This window comes from Procambarus clarkii, chromosome 35 (genome assembly GCF_040958095.1).
Source record: "Procambarus clarkii isolate CNS0578487 chromosome 35, FALCON_Pclarkii_2.0, whole genome shotgun sequence".
Taxonomy (NCBI): Eukaryota; Metazoa; Arthropoda; class Malacostraca; order Decapoda; family Cambaridae; genus Procambarus; species Procambarus clarkii.
Genome location: NC_091184.1, coordinates 28,906,220 through 28,925,021, shown reverse-complemented (window position 1 = coordinate 28,925,021; position 18,802 = coordinate 28,906,220). Strand labels below are relative to the sequence as shown.

General features: G+C 36.5%; 1 protein-coding gene across 5 annotated transcripts in view; it reads left to right on the top strand.

Moving 5' to 3' along the window:
- Window positions 1-18,802, top strand: part of Nipped-B (Nipped-B cohesin loading factor) — a 115,375-nt gene that overhangs the window by 85,929 nt on the left and 10,644 nt on the right. For all 5 annotated transcript variants that reach the window (XM_069336226.1, XM_069336224.1, XM_069336225.1 and 2 more), the window contains 10 exons: window positions 406-651; window positions 811-969; window positions 3,276-3,413; window positions 5,968-6,249; window positions 9,274-9,500; window positions 12,703-12,865; window positions 15,486-15,750; window positions 16,338-16,429; window positions 16,850-17,257; window positions 18,104-18,250. In XM_069336226.1, the coding sequence (XP_069192327.1) occupies window positions 406-651; window positions 811-969; window positions 3,276-3,413; window positions 5,968-6,249; window positions 9,274-9,500; window positions 12,703-12,865; window positions 15,486-15,750; window positions 16,338-16,429; window positions 16,850-17,257; window positions 18,104-18,250 (2,127 nt within the window). The remainder of the gene's footprint in view (window positions 1-405; window positions 652-810; window positions 970-3,275; window positions 3,414-5,967; window positions 6,250-9,273; window positions 9,501-12,702; window positions 12,866-15,485; window positions 15,751-16,337; window positions 16,430-16,849; window positions 17,258-18,103; window positions 18,251-18,802) is intronic.

The following is an 18,802-nucleotide window of genomic DNA, read 5'->3' as shown; positions in this document are numbered from 1 at the left end:
GGAGTAAGGGCTAAACCATTACAATTATATGGCATTTGGAAGGTTAAGGATTTGGGATGGGATGTAGGGAAGGAATGGTGCCCAACCACTTGGACAGTTAGGGTTTGAATGCTGACCTGCATAAAGCAAGACTGTCGCTCTACTTTCCAGCCCAAGTGGCTGATGCCATTCATCCCCCCCCCCCCCCTCCCATTCCAAATCCTTATCCTGATCCCTTCTAAGTAGTTAAAGAATTATTAGAAAATATTTACAAAATGTTGGGTTCATGTGTAATTATAGATAGGGAGTGTGAGTCATATTGCATCCATTTTTAGAAGTTTTTAATAATAGAATACTTGTAAAAATGTATTGGGTAAAGTTTAAAGTTACAATGTGTTGTAGCTCATAAAGTTTAATTTTCAACAGATTCTGAGAGTTTTAACGGAGTCTGCGATCGCAGTCCGCACAAAGGCTATGAAGTGCCTAACTATGGTGGTAGAAGCTGATCCTGCAGTTCTGTCTCGTAATGACATGCAGCTTGGTGTTCACCACTCCTTTTTAGACCACTCTACTTCTGTTAGAGAAGCAGCTGTTGATCTTGTTGGAAAGTTTGTGTTATCACGTCCAGAAGTCTTGAACACCTATTATGAAATGATTTCTGCAAGAATATTGGTAAATTATCAATTATTGTTTATTTACTTCTCATGAATAGCCTATCATTATAATTTAATTATTTTTATTTGTGTGTATATATTGATTATTATATTGTGATAATAATATAAAATAATTTATAAGGGTTTTTGTTAATACAAAGTATAATTGTACATTCAGGACACGGGTGTTAGCGTAAGAAAACGTGTTATTAAGATCTTGAAAGACATATGTCTTGAATGTCCTGACTTTACCAAGATCCCGGAGATATGCGTGAAGATGATTAGAAGAATCAACGATGAAGAAGGTATCAAGAAGTTAGTGCAGGAGGTCTTCCAGGTGAGGCCTTTGTTTCATGATAAATGTTAGAAAATTGTTACCCATCTGGTGAATTAAAATAACATAAGAATGAAGGTAACTGCAGAAGGCCTATTGGCCCATAAAGGAATTGCTTTACAGTGATGTGGATTTGTGCTCTGGGCAGTAGTTTTCTTAAAGCAAATCTCTGAACTGCAATGATTACTAAAAATTGTTTGTGGAGTTTAATATTTCAGCTTGAAGGTAAAATGTTGAACAACATAATAGTATCCACTCAATATGTCATTAGTTGTCATTATATTCAACACTTGATTGCTGGGCTGTTCCTCAATAGATCCCCAGTGCATTATTCCAACAGAGCCTTGAAGAAACTGTCTTTGGGCTGAAAAACAAACAAATAAAAACAGGTTAATCAAGGTACAAAAACATAGGGCCTGACCCATGGGGAAGGGGGGGGGGTCACAAAACCAGGGCATGGGAAAGAAAGAACTCTTTACATGCAGGGCAACTGGAAAGGTGCCCAAAGAGTCACACAGGCTCAGTGAGGATGGGGAATCAAATAGGCCAGGAGGCAGAGGAAAAAAACTAGCTAGAATGGCCCATGGAAGGGAATAGTGACAGACCAATGCTGAATAACCTGAAAAATAAATTGAAGCCAGCAAGCAGAATGGCAAAGTCAACAGAAGTGGATTTTTGTACATAATTTTGGACTTGCTTATTAAGGTCACATAAGGCCACACTGAATGGCCAGAAGGGTGCAGGTTCCCCAACCCTGCTCTAGACCCTCTCCCTGTAGACTCCGGTATGTAACTAACCACACCACCACCACCAGTATCTCATGTATCATTGAGGACTGTGAAACTTGGTGGGTTGCAGAGAATTACAGGAAGACCATTACAATCTCTAGAAGTCAAGAGTACAAATGACTGAATTCAACTCCAACAAGTTCAAGGTAGTGAAGATGGGAAAGGGTGATAGGAGACCAAAAGGAATCGGTAATCGGTATCTTAAGGAAAAGACGCCTACAGAAATCAGAGAAAATGATTTAAAAGTGGATATAATTTCAGCAGTAACAATGAAGTTTTACTGAAACTAGATAACAATAGCAGTATATGGGATGCTGGCAAACATTAGAATGGTATAAAAGAACCTAAATATGCAGTCTTTCAAGAATGCCTATACTCTATCTCCTTTGTTAGACTAATATTAAAATACTCTTCTTTAGCATAGAAAATGCACCTCTTGTAGCACAAAATTAAACAGGGGAAGGTGCAGAGGGTTACATCATAGTATCCTTGAGGACAACAAGTGGAGTGTACTAAAAGTAGTGTGGGAAACCACCTCTTTACATAATATCAATGCCAAATACAACCAAATACTGAAACATATGGAAATTTAAAAACAAAAAATGACCAGGTACACTGAGGTATTAGTTCTCGCTGTTATGTAGTCACTGTTAGGCAAGTACCTGCCACAGATTTTTGTTATATATACTGTAAATAGATTATTGGTATAGATTGCAGAAGACTAAATAATTACTCTATTTACCTGCAGTTATGTATGCAACAGGGTTCAGAGTGTTTTTAAATATTCATATTTTCCCTTCTGTTGTTCAGTTTATTTATATGTTTTCTTAATGATCCTTTCCCTGTTGTGTATAATAATTTACTGCATAGTCTGCTTAACATCACTGGGTTACTTTTACCAATTGAGTTAAGGAATTTTAAATGTAAGATTTCTTTCTCCATGCTAGTGAAGACCAAATTGATAATGGTGTTTTGCTTTCTCCTGCTGATCGTGTGTGTGCTGCCATATGAATGTATCAGTCATCAGAGTCTGTGTTTTCTGACCTGGCCTCATTTATTGTCCAATCTATATATGCGCAACTTACCTTTCCCCACTTTAATAATTAATTTGTCTTTCTGGATCAACCTATAACCCGTATGCAGGAGATGAGTCACAATAACGTGGCTAAAGTATGTTGACCAGACCACACACTAGAAGGTGAAGGGACGACGACGTTTCGGTCCATCCTGGACCATTCTCAAGTCGATTGTGATTACGACAATCGACTTGAGAATGGTCCAGGACGGACCGAAACGTTGTCGTCCCTTCACCTTCTAGTGTGTGGTCTGGTCAACAACCTGTAACCCATTGTAGGTTTTGATTATCTTGAGTAATCTTTGTATTAGTCTGTTATAGTCTTCTGTTGTGCATGCGTTATTGAGAGATGGATTATACACGTGTTTACAGGTCAATGTTGAGATGTATATAGTCTATTGAAGAAATGCAAAAATATTAATTATTTTTACTTTGATTTAATTCAGAATATGTGGTTTACACCAGTAAGAGAGAGGCCACATCTTGATGAAGAAGCTCTGCTCAGAAAAGTCAATAATATTACTGAGGTAGTGGTGGCGTGCAGGGACACAGGCCTTGACTGGTTTGAGCAGCTTCTACATAGTGTAAGTTATCAATGTAGTTTTTTATATGTGCTTTTCATTATTTTTTCCAATTTTTTCATTATTTGAGTAAAATAAGTTCTCGCTCTTGGTTGTTGTTGATTGCATGCATGACCCACTGATTGGCTGGAACCTCACAGCAAAGTGAGTTTTGCAGCATGCAGGCAAGTGCCTCCCTGCAACAGTAGACCTTTTTTTACAGACACCATCATGTCGCCACCATTCCAGATGTCTTGTAGTTCTTGGGAAAATAGCTCACACGGCTTACCGAAAGGGAAACCGATGAGGGATTGGCTCAGAGTCCGGCTTTTTTATGAGGTGTCTGCTGCACCCCTTATCACTTTTATTACACCTCTGAGTTTAGTGTACCCACTGACTCACACACAGGCAGGATCCAAGAGTCAATGCTCGATCCTGCAAGCACCAATAGGTGAGTACACATGTTAGACTCCTTGGTCAGGTGTTTCAAGATGGGTTGTGTGGATCACTGACCGTTTGTACGCTGTGAAAACCGCCCACAAGGAATGGGATTGTTTCTGCGACCATTGAAGGGTAACCATGGCACCCCGCAGTTTCACTCGCCGAACAAGAGGAGAAACCATAGCCACACTCATTGTTGTTAGGATACCAATCCATCCAGGTCTTTGACATACCCAAACATCAATGGGTTGTGGTGACCTACTATGATGTGAAATATGCCCACCTTTGCTGGAGTGGGTGGAAGCATACTCAAGCATACCTGGGTTGCTTTGTTACATCCCCACTCAGCCGACAGCCAGTGAGTTGAATACCCTCAGTTTGACCATCACGGTTCCATCAGTTTGGCTCTTGACAATTTCACGTACTCATGAACTCTTTAAAAGTTCTTTTAAATTTTCCCCTTGTTTTCTTTCCTATTGGTTGTCAGTTGTGTGGTGTTATCTCCAAATCATATTTTCTCTTATCAGCATCAACATTTGAAGCTGTGGATGCAGTTAGTCTCTTAATATTTTCTCCTCAAGCCCATTCTGCTTGTTCACCACTTGTTCTCCGAGGGAATACTGCACTTCGTTAAGTCCCTGTATGTATTCACTTACCAGAGCTAGTTTTGTGCAGGAATTTAGCTCTATCTACTGAGCCCCTGATTTTGCCATCAGTTATCTACTGTATAATTTAAATCTTTTTTTTGTTTTCGTCATTCAGGTACCTAGTTTTAAAACAGTTACCTTATTCTTTCTCGTACTCTAATTAAGATCCCTTGTTATTTTTTTTTTTTTTTCTACTGGGATCCAGGACCAGAATCTGGTTCTCAAACAAAGTGATGGAAGAGTGGATATTAGATAGCAACTCAAAATCTTACCAGGAAGTATATGCAAAACCAAAGAAACCGCTTGACAGAAAGAAGTGTAATACAAATGATGGTTACAAGATGAAAGTAATCCCAGCTCCCACTTGCTTGTCTGCCACCAGATGGCAGCCGAGGCTGTCTATGGTCCTTACACTTTCCCACCTCATTAAACACCTATTACTGTGAGGGCTGCTACTTTTAAAACATAAGTGATGTTGGATTTTCCTTAAATCACTTACGTGTGAAGCCATTGCATTTACTTTTGTGTAAATGCATCCGGGCAATTGTGTTTATACCACCCACATTACATTTTCTCCTCTTATTTTGTTTGGATTTCTCCACTTAAGATGTCAACCTTATCAAAGTCGCCTTGTTCCCAGGGTAGTGCTTGGAACATTACGAAAGTGAAGCCTGTTGAGGGTAGAGTTGTTGTGTTACCTGTATGCTTGTGTATATGTTGTATCTTGCCTTATCATCTGTGTGTTCATGCTGTGCGTCTACAATGGGTTTGTGCTTGAAAAATATTAAAGATTGTTTTCTTATCTGTCGCTTCTTATGCCTTTCCTCGAAATCTGATTGTTGGGGTTAGGTGTACAATAGTCAACAATGCTTCCATTGTGCCTGATACGTCTACCTGTGCTTTAACAATCTAGGCAATTAGATGAATACAATTTGGTGAGTACACTATCATCATCCAACAACCACCCTTTCCTTCTTCATCCACCTTCACTTTTTCAAACATTACTTCTTTTTCTTAAGGGTCTGATTTGTATATGTTCAGAGTGGATTTTCATTTTTATTGATAAAAGTTCCTAATATTGTTTGTTTTGTGAGATATATTATACAGAAGTACCTCAGATTTCTCCCTCTGTTATGATCAATACACACCACCTTCAACTAGCAGATACCTGCATCAACTTACTCAAACTATTTCATTATAAATATAGAAAGTAATAAAATAAGATTGAAGTTCATAATTGTTTATTGTGAGCAAAATACAACAAATAATTTTGACACATACTCTCTTTGGGAAACGTAAAACGCAGGTGATCACTTCTGTCTATAAACATTGTGGTTCCTCTTACTTAACCAGTCATTATGCTTAACAGTTTAATATAGATAAAAGTGATGTACATATTTTATAATGTTGATACTGTTTATTGTATTAATTCCTCCACATTATGCACAAGTATGTGGTGTATTTATTACTTTTTCTGTTTTCATGTTCAGATGTTTAAACCTAGAGAAGATAAAGAGGATGTTACTAAGGTCAACACAGAGCCCCCAAAGTCCCTAGTGACGGCATGCAAGCAGATAGTTGATTGCTTGGTCAGACACATCCTGGTTCTTGAAGAAGATGGGCAGGAAAGTCATCCGGGCGATGAACCACGGACCACAACACAGCGTATTTTAGCATGCCACAAGACACTCTATTTATTTGCAAAAATCCGTCCCCAGCTTTTGGTGGACCACGCAATAACACTTCAGCCTTACTTAGCGTGGAGATGCCGGGTAAGATTCTTGTTTATGGATTAGTTCAGGAAAGTTTTTTTTAGCAAATATTTCTGTTAGGCTTTGCGAGGTTAATTTTTTTTTTTACTGTTGTGGTTCAATTTTCAATTAGGGAAAATATGATTATTAGGGTTTCTTATGGTTTATCTTATTTTTTCCAGTTCAACTTTCTTGAGATTTCCATTAATATCTTAAGAATTCCTCATAATACTGTACAGTATTGTTGCCGAATTGAGAAGTATTGCTGCTCTTGAAGTTGATGATTGTATCCCAATAGTAAATTTTCTGGGCTGGACCCCAAAGTAGCTCCATGGTGATTAGGCACGTCAAGCATATTCAGTGTAAAGTCTCCCAATTGTACCAGGTCACAAAATGTATGAGGCTTATTAGAAATTGGGATCAGAATCTAATTCTCTCAAAGTGGAAAAGAAAGCATGGAGGTCAGAGAAACCCAGAACTTAAGAACTGTCATGAAAGTCACATGGGAAACAAAATAAACCACTTCTCTTAGGAAAGAAATGAAATTTGGAAAACAAGGTAAATGATAGTTAATAACTGGTAAACAACCTTCGCTGCAACTCTTGCGGCTGTCACCTGGTAGCAACTGAGGCCGTTTGTGGTGCCAGTCTGCCATCCTCCTCACGTGCCAGGTACTGACTTAATCATAACTCCCATAATGAGATCACTTTTTGTTACCCTTAGCTAAATGGTGTTGGTGTTTCTTGACACATTTTATTCTGTGCAGAACTGTGCTTTCATTTTTGTTTAATGATTACACTTCACAGTTGTCTTTATATCACCCATTAGTGTGGGTTTCTATCTTGTTTTGAGTTCTACTTTAGGTTGAGATGGAAACCCTTTCTACACCAGCGTTATTCCTGGGTTTTCCTTTGCATCTTTTGAGTGGGCCAGATTCTGGTACTGGCTTTTGGTAGGCAGTCATGGGTGAGTCTCTCCTGATGTGTTCCTAAGACTTGGATACTTACAGGTTGTAGCATTGGGGAGTTCCTGAGTGGTCCATCAGAAAGAGGCATTTCATTACATTAAACACTGGATTTTTACTTTTAAATGCAGAATCCTTCCTTTTTGAATGTATGTATTTCATTAGAAAAATAAAATGCAAAAATATTTTTGTTGGGTGTTGGCTCTTTTAACCGTGTGACACTGTACAATGCCAGAAGGAATATTGATCACCGGTCTGGTCAATATAAGGGCAGATATATGATTTTTTTTTTTTTTTTTTTTTTTTTTTTTTTTTGTCTTTTGTCTTTTGCTTGTTTTTAAATTCATATCTTCCATTTCATGAGAATAACAAGTAAAATAATTATATTTTTGTTTTTTTCTCAGTCAAGATGGCAATTTTGATGATGACAATCCTTAAAGTGAAGCACTCTTGGGCCATTTTCATCTCTGGTCATCTCGCGTACATTCTGCACCTACTTTATTCTTGTATTGGGTCCTGTCAGTATTGTTGTCCTCTCGTTTTCAAGTTGGCATTTTTGTTGGCTCGGGTTTCTGGCATTTGTTTCATTGATCTTCATGCTCCCTCAGAAGCAAGGATTCTATTCTCTCAGTCCATGTAATTGTTCTTGCCACCTTCGGCCTTCTTGGCTGTTTTCATTTAAGTATTAGCTTTCCTATTCCAAATGGGGTCACTTTGACATTGATGGTTGGTTTATCCAGCCAAGGTGCTTTAACCCTTAAACTGCTCAACACATCAATAGCTGTAGTGAGTAACTGTAACAGAATTGTGCATTTTCCAAGTGGAAATACCCAAATCTGTAACAGTAAAGGAGTTTGCAATCCAAGAGACAGATCCGGTACTATGGAACATATTGATAGTAACACAATAGATTACTGGATTTATAGTGGGCCCTTATAATGTCAGAATCATGATAGCAACCTTTCAAACTCACACAGTGTATAAAACAGCTGGAGTAGAGAATTTGAAAGCAAAGTATTTATCAAACAGTGGGTTCTAACGTGAGCTGTGGAATGGTGAGTATGTAAAACGTGAATGGCTACTCTATTCACCATCCCAAGGTCGTTTGTACTGTTTTCGTATGTTGTCTGTTGTCCAAGAATGAATCTTCCTGTGTTACATTGGGTTCAATGATTGGAAGCACAACAATGTTATTGTAGAACATGAAAATGGAGAAGAACATGGAAAGTGCATGGCAGCATATTTGATTAGACATAAAGAAACGAAGTGTAGATTTTTTATTACTTGAACAACGTCGCTCAGAGCAGGAATATTGGCATAAAGTGTTGACACATGTGGTTTCTGTAATTTGCTTTCTTGTTTCTAGAGGTTTGCCATTCATGGAGGAAATTAGATTATTGGGTCAGCAAAAAAAGGCAAGAGCTGCTGAGTGAATTTGACCCTTTCTTGGAAGAACATCTCAAAATGTATGGAAATCCTTGAAAAGGAAATAGTCTTCTGTCTTCTTCTTCATAATGTATTTTTTCATAATTCATTTTTTTTGAGTGGCATAATAGTGTACTCAGAAAAATGCTTTTCACAAGCTTGAAGTCTATTTTATGATTTTTATTGCATGTACATACTTTATACAAATTCCTTAGCCAGTGTGCTAACCAGTTTGTAATGACCTTCAACATATGTTTTTGGTTTTCCAAAAACACTTGAAGAGAATTGAAATGTCTGTAGAAAATTCTTCAGGAGGTTGCTCATTTAGGAAAAATTTTCTTTTCTAATAATAATCAAATGTTTTATATTGTTAAGATGAATATTTGTAAATACTGATGATTCTCACCATAGCAGAATAGCTAGTTAATAGCATTCTCTGTGCTATTATTTATGTTGGTATGATGTCAGGTAAATTGTTTTATTAATAAGTAAGTCCATAGTTACTACGTATTAATTGTTCTCAGTTATTATTATGCTTTATTTTTATTTACAAAATATCACATTTGTCTATGGAATGTACAAAGATCATGACATTTCTTAGTTGTGAATTTATATTCTACTTAGTCACTATAAGTTGTTTGTTTCTCTTCATGCAGACGCAAGTAGATTACACAATGATTGGTGTGGTGGCACGAACGTTAGAACTAGTTGTACCCCTAATGGAGCACCCAAGTGAAACCTTTCTCTCACAACTTGAGGAAGATGCTGTCAAGTTAATTTTACAGCATGATCGAACAGTCATCACATCATGTCTAGCACTTCTTGGGTCAATTGTCAACACAGTTACCAAAAATTACAGACTCATTAAGGATTGTTTTAATAGGTAAGTAGAGTTTTTAGTTTTATGTTGTTAAATATAATACAAATATTAGTTTTAAATTTGTAAATTTTAATGAATAGTTGTATGTAAACTCCTTGGTTATTCAGCACATACATACATGAGATCATGAGTGAGGGCCACGTATGAATGTTTGTGTGATGCAAACTCAGTGTAGCAGCTGAATGAGTTGACCAGACCACACACTAGAAATTGAAGGGACGACGACATTTCGGTCCGTCCTGGACCATTCTCAAGTCGATTGTGATGAGGAGGTAGGGACAGACAATAAATAGGCAAGAGAGAGCTGAGGAGGAAAGTCAGGTGTAGGGGATGGTAGTAATGGAAACTGCAGCAGGCCTATTGGCCCATACGAGGCAGCTCCTATTATAACCACCGAAGGAGAAGTAATAGGAAAAAGAAGAGGATAGCAAGGGAGCGTAGGAGAAGACAATGTAGGTGTAAGAGCGTAGGTGTGTGGTCTGGTCAACATACTTCAGCCACGTTATTGTGACTCATCGCCTGCAGCTGAATGAGTAATTGAAGTACAGTTTAACTTTAATGTGTGCACATAATACAGTTTTTTTCACAGACAAAGTACCATGTAGACTAGTTGAAAATCTGAGATGTGTGAAAGAACACTATTTTCTCCAAACCATTACAACTTGTATAGATGCAAAGGCTTGGCGGACTTGAAAGGGTTCAGGATAAGGATTACAGATGGGACACATGAAGCTTCTGCCGTCCACCCCAAGTGGTTGGAAGGACAAGAGTATAGTTATGGTGATATATATAGAGAATATAATTGTGTGTATGAAATATATGTGAATGTTGAAGCACAGCAAATGATCATTTGAAATACCTTGACTGTGTGATTGCTAAAAAGAAATATCTATGCAAACTCTTCAGCATTCCGATGATGCTAAAATGTGTCATCCTTACTCCGACGGTAAATGTTCTGATAATGCTAAAATGTGCCGTTCGCCTTGAAATTAAAAAACTTAATTTTTTTTTTTAACACTGGGCATAGCTTAACAAAGGTTCATATATTCAGCTTCATCATACAAATTCTATAATCAAATTGCATTTAATCTTGCAACTATACTCCAGTAAATTATTTTTCTAACATTTTAACACCAAGTTTATAATAATAACCCAATACTGTACATGACTGAGAAAACACAAGAGAATAACAATTTTAGGTGTTGCTGAGCAGGACCCTCGGATGCCTGGAACAGTTAGTGAGGCACGCTCGGACGGGTCGGTACGTTAGTGTTAAAGTATAGAGTAGGATCGTTCAGGAAAGGAAATAGCTGTTATAATGAAAACATGATGAGGAATACAAGATAGGAAGAGATGCAGCTAGAAGACTCCATAGAGTGATGGGTCTGACTTGCATGTATGGTTGCAAGACCATAGTGTAGTATCAAATGGGAAAATCAAATATTTTAATTTTGGATGCTCATCACCACACAAGTATTTATAATCTTTCCAGTGTTCTGACCTCAACTGCTGTGCTACGTCGTTCATTTTTGTATCAGATTTTATTAGTAGAAAATGGACAATCTGAGAAGCATGTGTGGAGTTAAGAATATATAAGTTAGAATGAAACCATTATGCATTATGTCAAATACAGCAAGATTGAGAAGAGCATAATGAAATGGTTTGTATATATTGAACAAATGGATGATGGTAGACTGGTAAGGAGAGTGTATTCAAGTGAACTTGTTGACAGGAGTTATGAAATGCTGGGAAGAATGCATGTGGACATAATGTGAAGCTTTGGGAATTATATTTGGATAATTCTTGGATTATGGTAAGGAACAAGGCTGGGTGGTTTGTAAGAACAGGATAAATGTGTTTTTGTGTGTAATGTATAGTATATGACAATTTATAAGGAGCACTATACATACAAATGAAGTGGTGGATTACTGCTGTGGAAGTGTTAGTTTATCATTAATGATATGCTATACTTTGTTGTATGGTGAGATGATGAATGGACAAGTGATATTTTTAATATTTAACAATTTAATAACAGTAACATTATTTGACTTTGTTGCCCAAGCTTTTTTCTTCTGGTTAATACCTTCCCACCCCATAAAAGTTGAAAGTGAAGTAATTATAATGGAAGTATGTACTTACCCATCAGTCACTACGGGGTGAGGGAGGACTAGCTCTTTATGCCTCACCTCCTAACCGTTTATACCTGACACACTAATTTCCTCACTCACCATTAACATTTTCATCATATTTTTTCTTAAAATTATTATATAATTGCCTTCAATGAGTTCTATTTGCCTAACACCTGTACAGGAAATGAGAACTTCCTTACATCTCTTAACTCATTTGTGTCCAGCTTCTACTAATGTTCCCCCTTTCTAGATCTTTTTAATTTAAATAGACTTCCTTTGTCCACTTTGTTTGTTCCCCTTAGGGAATAACTACTTGTATGTTGTTATCATATCCCCTCTTTTTTTTTCTTCTCCTCTTAAGGTTGTAAGGGCAAGTTCTCTCAATTCTGGTACTAATCAAATTGCAAACCTCTGTACTTGAGTTTCTCCTATGTTTCACAAGGTGTAGGTTCCATGCTGGTGCTGCATACTCAGGTGAAGGTCTTGCATTGGCAGTGTGTAGGGACTTGAAAACCTCCTTGTTTAAATTCTTAAATGACATCCATATATTTGCTAACGTTCCATATGCTGCTGGTGTGACCCTGTTTGCTTGAGCTTCTGATTGGCATTGACATTAAGTCTACTCCTAGATCTCTCTCTCATATTGTTTCTTGCAGTTGCCTTTTATGGTACTGTATGGTTAAATACAAGTTTCCTCTATCTCTTACCAATTGTCATTTCTTTATGCTTGTTTGGATTGAATTCCACCAGCCATTTATTTCTTGTTCTACATGGTTTTTAATGCTTACCATGTCCATACACTGATAACCATCATTTACAGTATACTGTAATTTATTTTTGGGATATTTGTTCTTCCCTGGTTGCAGATTTTAAATCAAATTACTGTTTATTTTTGTTGGGGTGGGGATATTGCATTCTTTATTTTTTATTTTGTTATTTGTTTGTTTTTGTTTGTATTTGTATTTGTTTTTAAAAGATTTTCATATAACTTTGTGCCTCATGAAATATACTGGAATTAGAGACAGACGAAGACTCTTGATCTCCCTAGTTAATATGAACTTTTTCTTTATCCTCAGATATCACAGCTTTATTGTAGATTATAAAAGATTAAATGAGGACAATCCAGATAATTCCAAACTAGAAACCTTGAAACCTCTCTTCAGAAGAGCACTCTACACCATTGGTCTCCTTTTAAAACACTTTGACCTCAAAGATGAAAAAGTCAGATGTGGATTATCGGTAAGGAGTGTAAATAGTGTTCGTATCATTAAGGCATGCTTTCTAGTTTTACCTTATTCTTTTGTTAAATATGACATATAATGATTTGATTAGCATTAGTTTATAGCATTATGGTGGTCAGTCAATTGATACTAACCAGGGCTCTGCCTCTGGACCCCACCAGTTCTTAATGCTCTGTTCAGAACATCTTGATCTTCAGTTCAGAAAAAACTTCATATTTTTCCTTTTTAATTTGTGTGTGCTTTCCAACAGTATACAGAATAGTTGGAGAAGCTTTTTAACTGCATCTAATCTCATTATTTTGTATGAATACATTTTATTGAGTACCAATTACTTGGATTTTCTATCATTAGCACGAGTGTAACTGCTTCTCGATGCAAAGTGTTGAATTTTGTTTTCTTCTCAGTATCAAACACTTGTTTCAGGTATTGTATCAAAGGGTTACTGCCATATCAACTTCGTTTTTACTTATATATTTTTTAATTTGTTCCATCTCTACAATTATTTGGCTTTACGTGCCATGAACCCATATAAATTGCATCAAGCTGCGACATTTAGTAGACTCAAGTTGTGAAACCTGTTCCCTTATTGAGGAATGTATACATCACATACACTCTTCCATGTATTTTAAATGCCTGAAGATTGGACATTTTTTGAAGGTCATGCAAGTGATGATTTCTTGGCCCAAATGAACAAGAATGTGTTGAAAGAATAATGATTCTTTCAGTATGAGCAAAGGTCAATTTAGTTATGTCTTGAAATTTGGTTGACTGCTTATTTCTTGAGATTTGGTCTTTACACAGGATTTCTTTCATTTGTTCTCTTAACATAATGGAGCTCAGTTGTTTAACATCTCTCTGAACTCTGCTTTCCACTTAACGTTTAGAGGGTACAATTATCTCAGCCCAGGAAGACAGCTATGTTCAATTCTTAAAATATTATTACATTTTTTAGACGTTTACAAATGAATTAAGGATATTTAAAAAATAAAAAAATAAAATCATATTCAGTAAATTACTTGAGAAAATATTGAGGCACTGTAATAGGATAGACATTATACACACAGAAATCACAATAGTGTGATATATCACGATACACTGTATATATAATATATATATCCATCCATCCATCCCGGTTATATAATCCCGGTTGCAATTCTTTTACCATGTCGTGGCACAATCGATTAAGACGTGTCTGGGTTCGAACCCTCATCACGGCCCTTGTGAATTTATTCATCTGATGGGATAGAACTTGGACCCCAGGACTATACAGGCACTCGTTACCCTACACACTCACACACACTGACAGCTGACGGCCTGAGAGCTGAGTGGACAGTTCTCGGGATTCGTAGTCCTGAGGTTCCGGTTTCGATCCCCGGTGGAGGCGGAAACAAATGGGCAGAGTTTCTTTTACCCTGATGCACTGTTACCTAGCAGTAAATAGGTACCTGGGAGTTAGACAGCTGCTACGGGCCGCTTCCTGGGGGTGTGTAACAAAAAAGGAAGCCTGGTCGAGGACCGGGCTGCGGGGACACTAAGCCCCGAAATCAACTCAAGCTGACACTACACTACTTACATTTACCTCCTTGGATATATAGAATTTTAAATTAAATTCTGATAATTTGGATAAAGAGTTATACCTTAATTTTGTTTTCTCAAAGTATTTAATGAAATAAAATTTATATGGGAGAATAAGGAAAAATATTATCCACTTTAATATTTTAAATAAATATTTGTTTGGGTGTAATAGTGCCACATGCTCCAAATTTTTCTATCCAGGGATTTTTTAATTACAAGGTTTACTTTTTGTAAATGAAAACTGTCAGATTTCCCTAGAATTACCAAGAAAACTTATTAATTATAGGGAAACCATAACCCAATTTCCTTAAATTTGTATAGTGAAAACATGAACCCCGATTCACTACAGGTGAACCAAATATATCATTGGATATATGTCTTCATCTAAGGGGTTAAAGTGCAGGAAAATGTTGCCATCCATTGGTGAACGTTTTTGGTGGGAAGCACTTCTATCCACTTTGAGGCTGTTTCCATCAAGGTGAACCTAGTGCCTAGGACATTTACCTCACTTTTTTTGTGTGTTTCTGTCAGAACTGCTGGTTTTGGCTTGGATTGGACTTTGTGGGGTGCATGGATTGAACTTTGGCCTTTGTTTATGAGGACAGGCTGCAGGATGGAATGTTTCATTGCACTCGATGCTGCATTTTTCAACATTTTTCATTAATATATTTTTTTAGGCTTCGACCTTCTTGTAACTAAATGTTTAATAAGGATATGATTGATACATTTGAATACACAGCCTCTTTCCTGTTTCCCGGTTGTGTCTACCGTTTTACCTCCATATAACATTTACAATCATATGTCTTATCGTACTCTGATATGCTTACATATTTTCTTTTAATTTACATATACTTTTAAAGTTACAATCTTGGATTACTATGTTTGCATTATACCAGATAAATATTTCATGTTATTTAATAACCAAACCTTATTGAATTCGCATTACAATAGTGTTTAATCTCTTTTAAAATGTAGATACAATACAGTAATTAAAATTCCTAAACTGCATTTATATGTAACAGTCAAATTTTCTAAACTTACAGGATGACATTACTGAACAAGTATTCGAGACGCTTATGTACTTCATGGATTCTCCTGATATGAACCTTCGTTACTACACCTTACAAGCTTTGGGATTTGTCTGCATTCGGCATTATGAATTGATGATGGGGAATCGCTTGAAACAGCTGTATCACGTGTTGTTACTTGAGCCGTCCGTGAGCAGCCGGCTTCGAATACAAACCCTTCAAAATATCGAGACATACCTCCAGGAGGAAGAGGTTCGCATGATCAAGCAAGATCAGGAATGTGAGCAAATTTATTGACTTTATTCATTATGAAATTTGAAGATGCAATTTCGGCAAATTATAATACATGACTATAGTATAGATTCATATTGGGTTTACATTTTTTTAGTTACCTAGCATGCTTAGCATCTTAAGCAAGACTAAGACTAATAAAATTATGAATACCTTGTATTATAGGGTCATGAATTAATAATACAATAGCAACAGTAGTAATTTTGTATTTGTGAGTGAAATAATCATATACAAAATGTAGTTCCATTTATTATATATAATATAATACAAAAATATAGATTAGAGTACAGGTGTTCAACTCTATATGGTATCGTAATGCAGTTCTGTTTTATATCTCATTTGTGAATATCATTTGGGGATTTTCACAAAATTCAGATGTGTGCGAGTTTGTGCTGTTTCTAACTCTACCAGAAAGAGGTGTTTCATTACATTTAACACTGGGGTTTTTATTTCCTCCTTTACTGGTATGATCTGTGTACGTGGATTTATTCTTCTCAAATACAGTTAATTGTGTGCATGCACACCTATAAATAATTATAAAAGCTCATTGTTCATACCTTTTCTTTTTTAACAAAGGGGCTAAGCAGAAAACCAGAGAGAATTTGAAGGAAATGTGTGATGTCCAGTCTGGCATGGCCTCTGCTATCATTCAAGTATACCTTAAACAAGTAAGTTACCCTCTCACTTTTCACCTCACATTATTTCTTTATACGCACACATTACCACTTACTTTTCATGACTAGATAATTGTCCAGTATGGACTGGAACATCATCACTTAGTTTTTTTCATATTTGTGAGTTGGGTGTCGAATCATTTCTTTATTCCCCTTCTCTTCTCTTCTCCCTCCCCTTCTTATTCCACACTCTTTCCCTCCCACTCTGTTACTACTACTACTCCCACTTTTCTTTGCTCCTTCCCTCCCTCACTCTCTTCTGTCTTTTCTTCCTCTTAACACTTTATTTTGTGCTGATCTTTTCATTACTGTGGCAAATATTTTCATAATAATGTTGAAACACTTCAGGAATCAATTTAAATAAGTAATATTATATTGTAGTTAAAAGCTGATTTTGGTAATGAATTATTTCAGGTGCTGGAATGTGTAGTAGCAGGTTGTGTGATTGTTCGACACTCAGCACTGCGCGTCATCCAACTGGTGTTGGCCCAGGGTTTAGTTCACCCCGTCCAGATTGTGCCATACCTTGTGTGTATGTCCACAGATACAGAGGAGGCCATTGCCCATTCTGCAGATATTCAACTTCAAGATATTGAAAAGAAATACCCTGGCTTCATTGGGATGAAGGCTATGCAAGGTTTCAGGCTGTCGTATAGATTACACTCCCTTATTCAAGCAACGCCTCCTACAAGAGGGTTCCGAATCAAGGAAGGGGAACACCCTGGAGCTCTTAATGGTTTTTTATACTCTATCATGCGATCCACAAAACAACATAGAAGAGCAGTAGCATTCTCTTTGTTAAAGCAGTTTGAGGAACAAGCCGTGAGTACCGTTTGTATCAATGTTTAAATCTTTATTAATTATATACTACAAGTTGTCATATCCAGAGATCTTGGGGTGGAGGGTTATTGGATATGGATGTGGCAGAAGGTTTGACTACCTCATTATTGTATTTTTTTTTTTTTTTATTCATACAATGTGACAGGCTTTGATACACTATGTACATTTTAAGCTGTTGAAATTATTTAGTAATGGAAATATCCATTGTTTAATAATATCACCTTGTCCATTTTAATTCCCAGATGGCAATTACTAAGACTAATTTATTTTTTATTTTATCGTTAATTTTATCATTATTCTTGTTTATATCCTCATTCAAATACATGCTTATGCAGCTTTATTAACACTTCAGTGATACCTAATGGTTTTGTCACATATACATTGTGAGCTCATACCATTCAGTTGCTTCCTTGTGATCCTTATGTTCCTATTGGCAGGGATGTGCACAGTTGAAACAAATTAACACTTTACAATAATGCAGTAGGATTAATGCACAAATACAATGAATTTGAATTGTAAAATCACTTTAGGCAAGGTAATATGCATCTATCCTTGACCATGTTAAAATAATCTCTGGCTGAAAGTCAACTCTCATGGTGGTGGGAGACTGAAATAGGGCAGAGTTGTATAGCAGACATCCATTTATATATTTTTATAAATTTCTATAAATTTAGACAATTATATTAAAAAGACTATTGTTCTTTCTTGTAGAATTTAAAATTCAAGTATATAATGAATGATTGGTTTGAACAGATTTAGAACAGATTTTAAATTAAATTATTACTCTCAATATGTAACTAATATATCACATTTTTACCATCTCCACAGAGAACCAACTTAAGTGAACTGCTTTTCATCGCAGACAACTTGGCATATTTTCCTTATCAGGTGCTGGATGAGCCACTTTTCATCATTCATCATATTGATATTATGATTTCTGTCACTGGTTCCAATCTTCTCCAGGCTTTCAGAGAGGTACAGTAATATCTTTGAAGATGAATTTTGTACTTTATAAGGTTCCTTGGTTTTTGTAATGTAAAGAGATGATTTAGTCACCTGTGCATTTCAAACTAACCTGAAATATTTTATATAATAAAAGTAGGTTGTTTAGAATATAAACAAATGGAGTCTAATAGTATTCTTCATTATGTAACGAACAGTTTATAACACACATTAGACTGTCTAGTAGCATGGTTTATGCTACTGTTCGTCTGTAGTGTCCACAAATCTTGCTCTCCATGTTTCATCTCCCTGTGAGGCTCCTTTGTTGACCAATCTATTTCCCTACCTTGAGGTTACCTTGAGGTGCTTCCGGGGCTTAGTGTCCCCGCGGCCCGGTCGTCGACCAGGCCTCCAACCCTGTGGTTAAAATTCCCAAGTATTAGTATCTTTGCTATGAGACAATTTGCCACTGTGGCCATCTTTTGTATTATCTTCAGACATGTTTCTTTGCATTTATCATATTCCTCCCTTGACCTTCCTGTAGTTAATTGAGGATTGTAAATAAGACTTACCACTGTCTTTGTG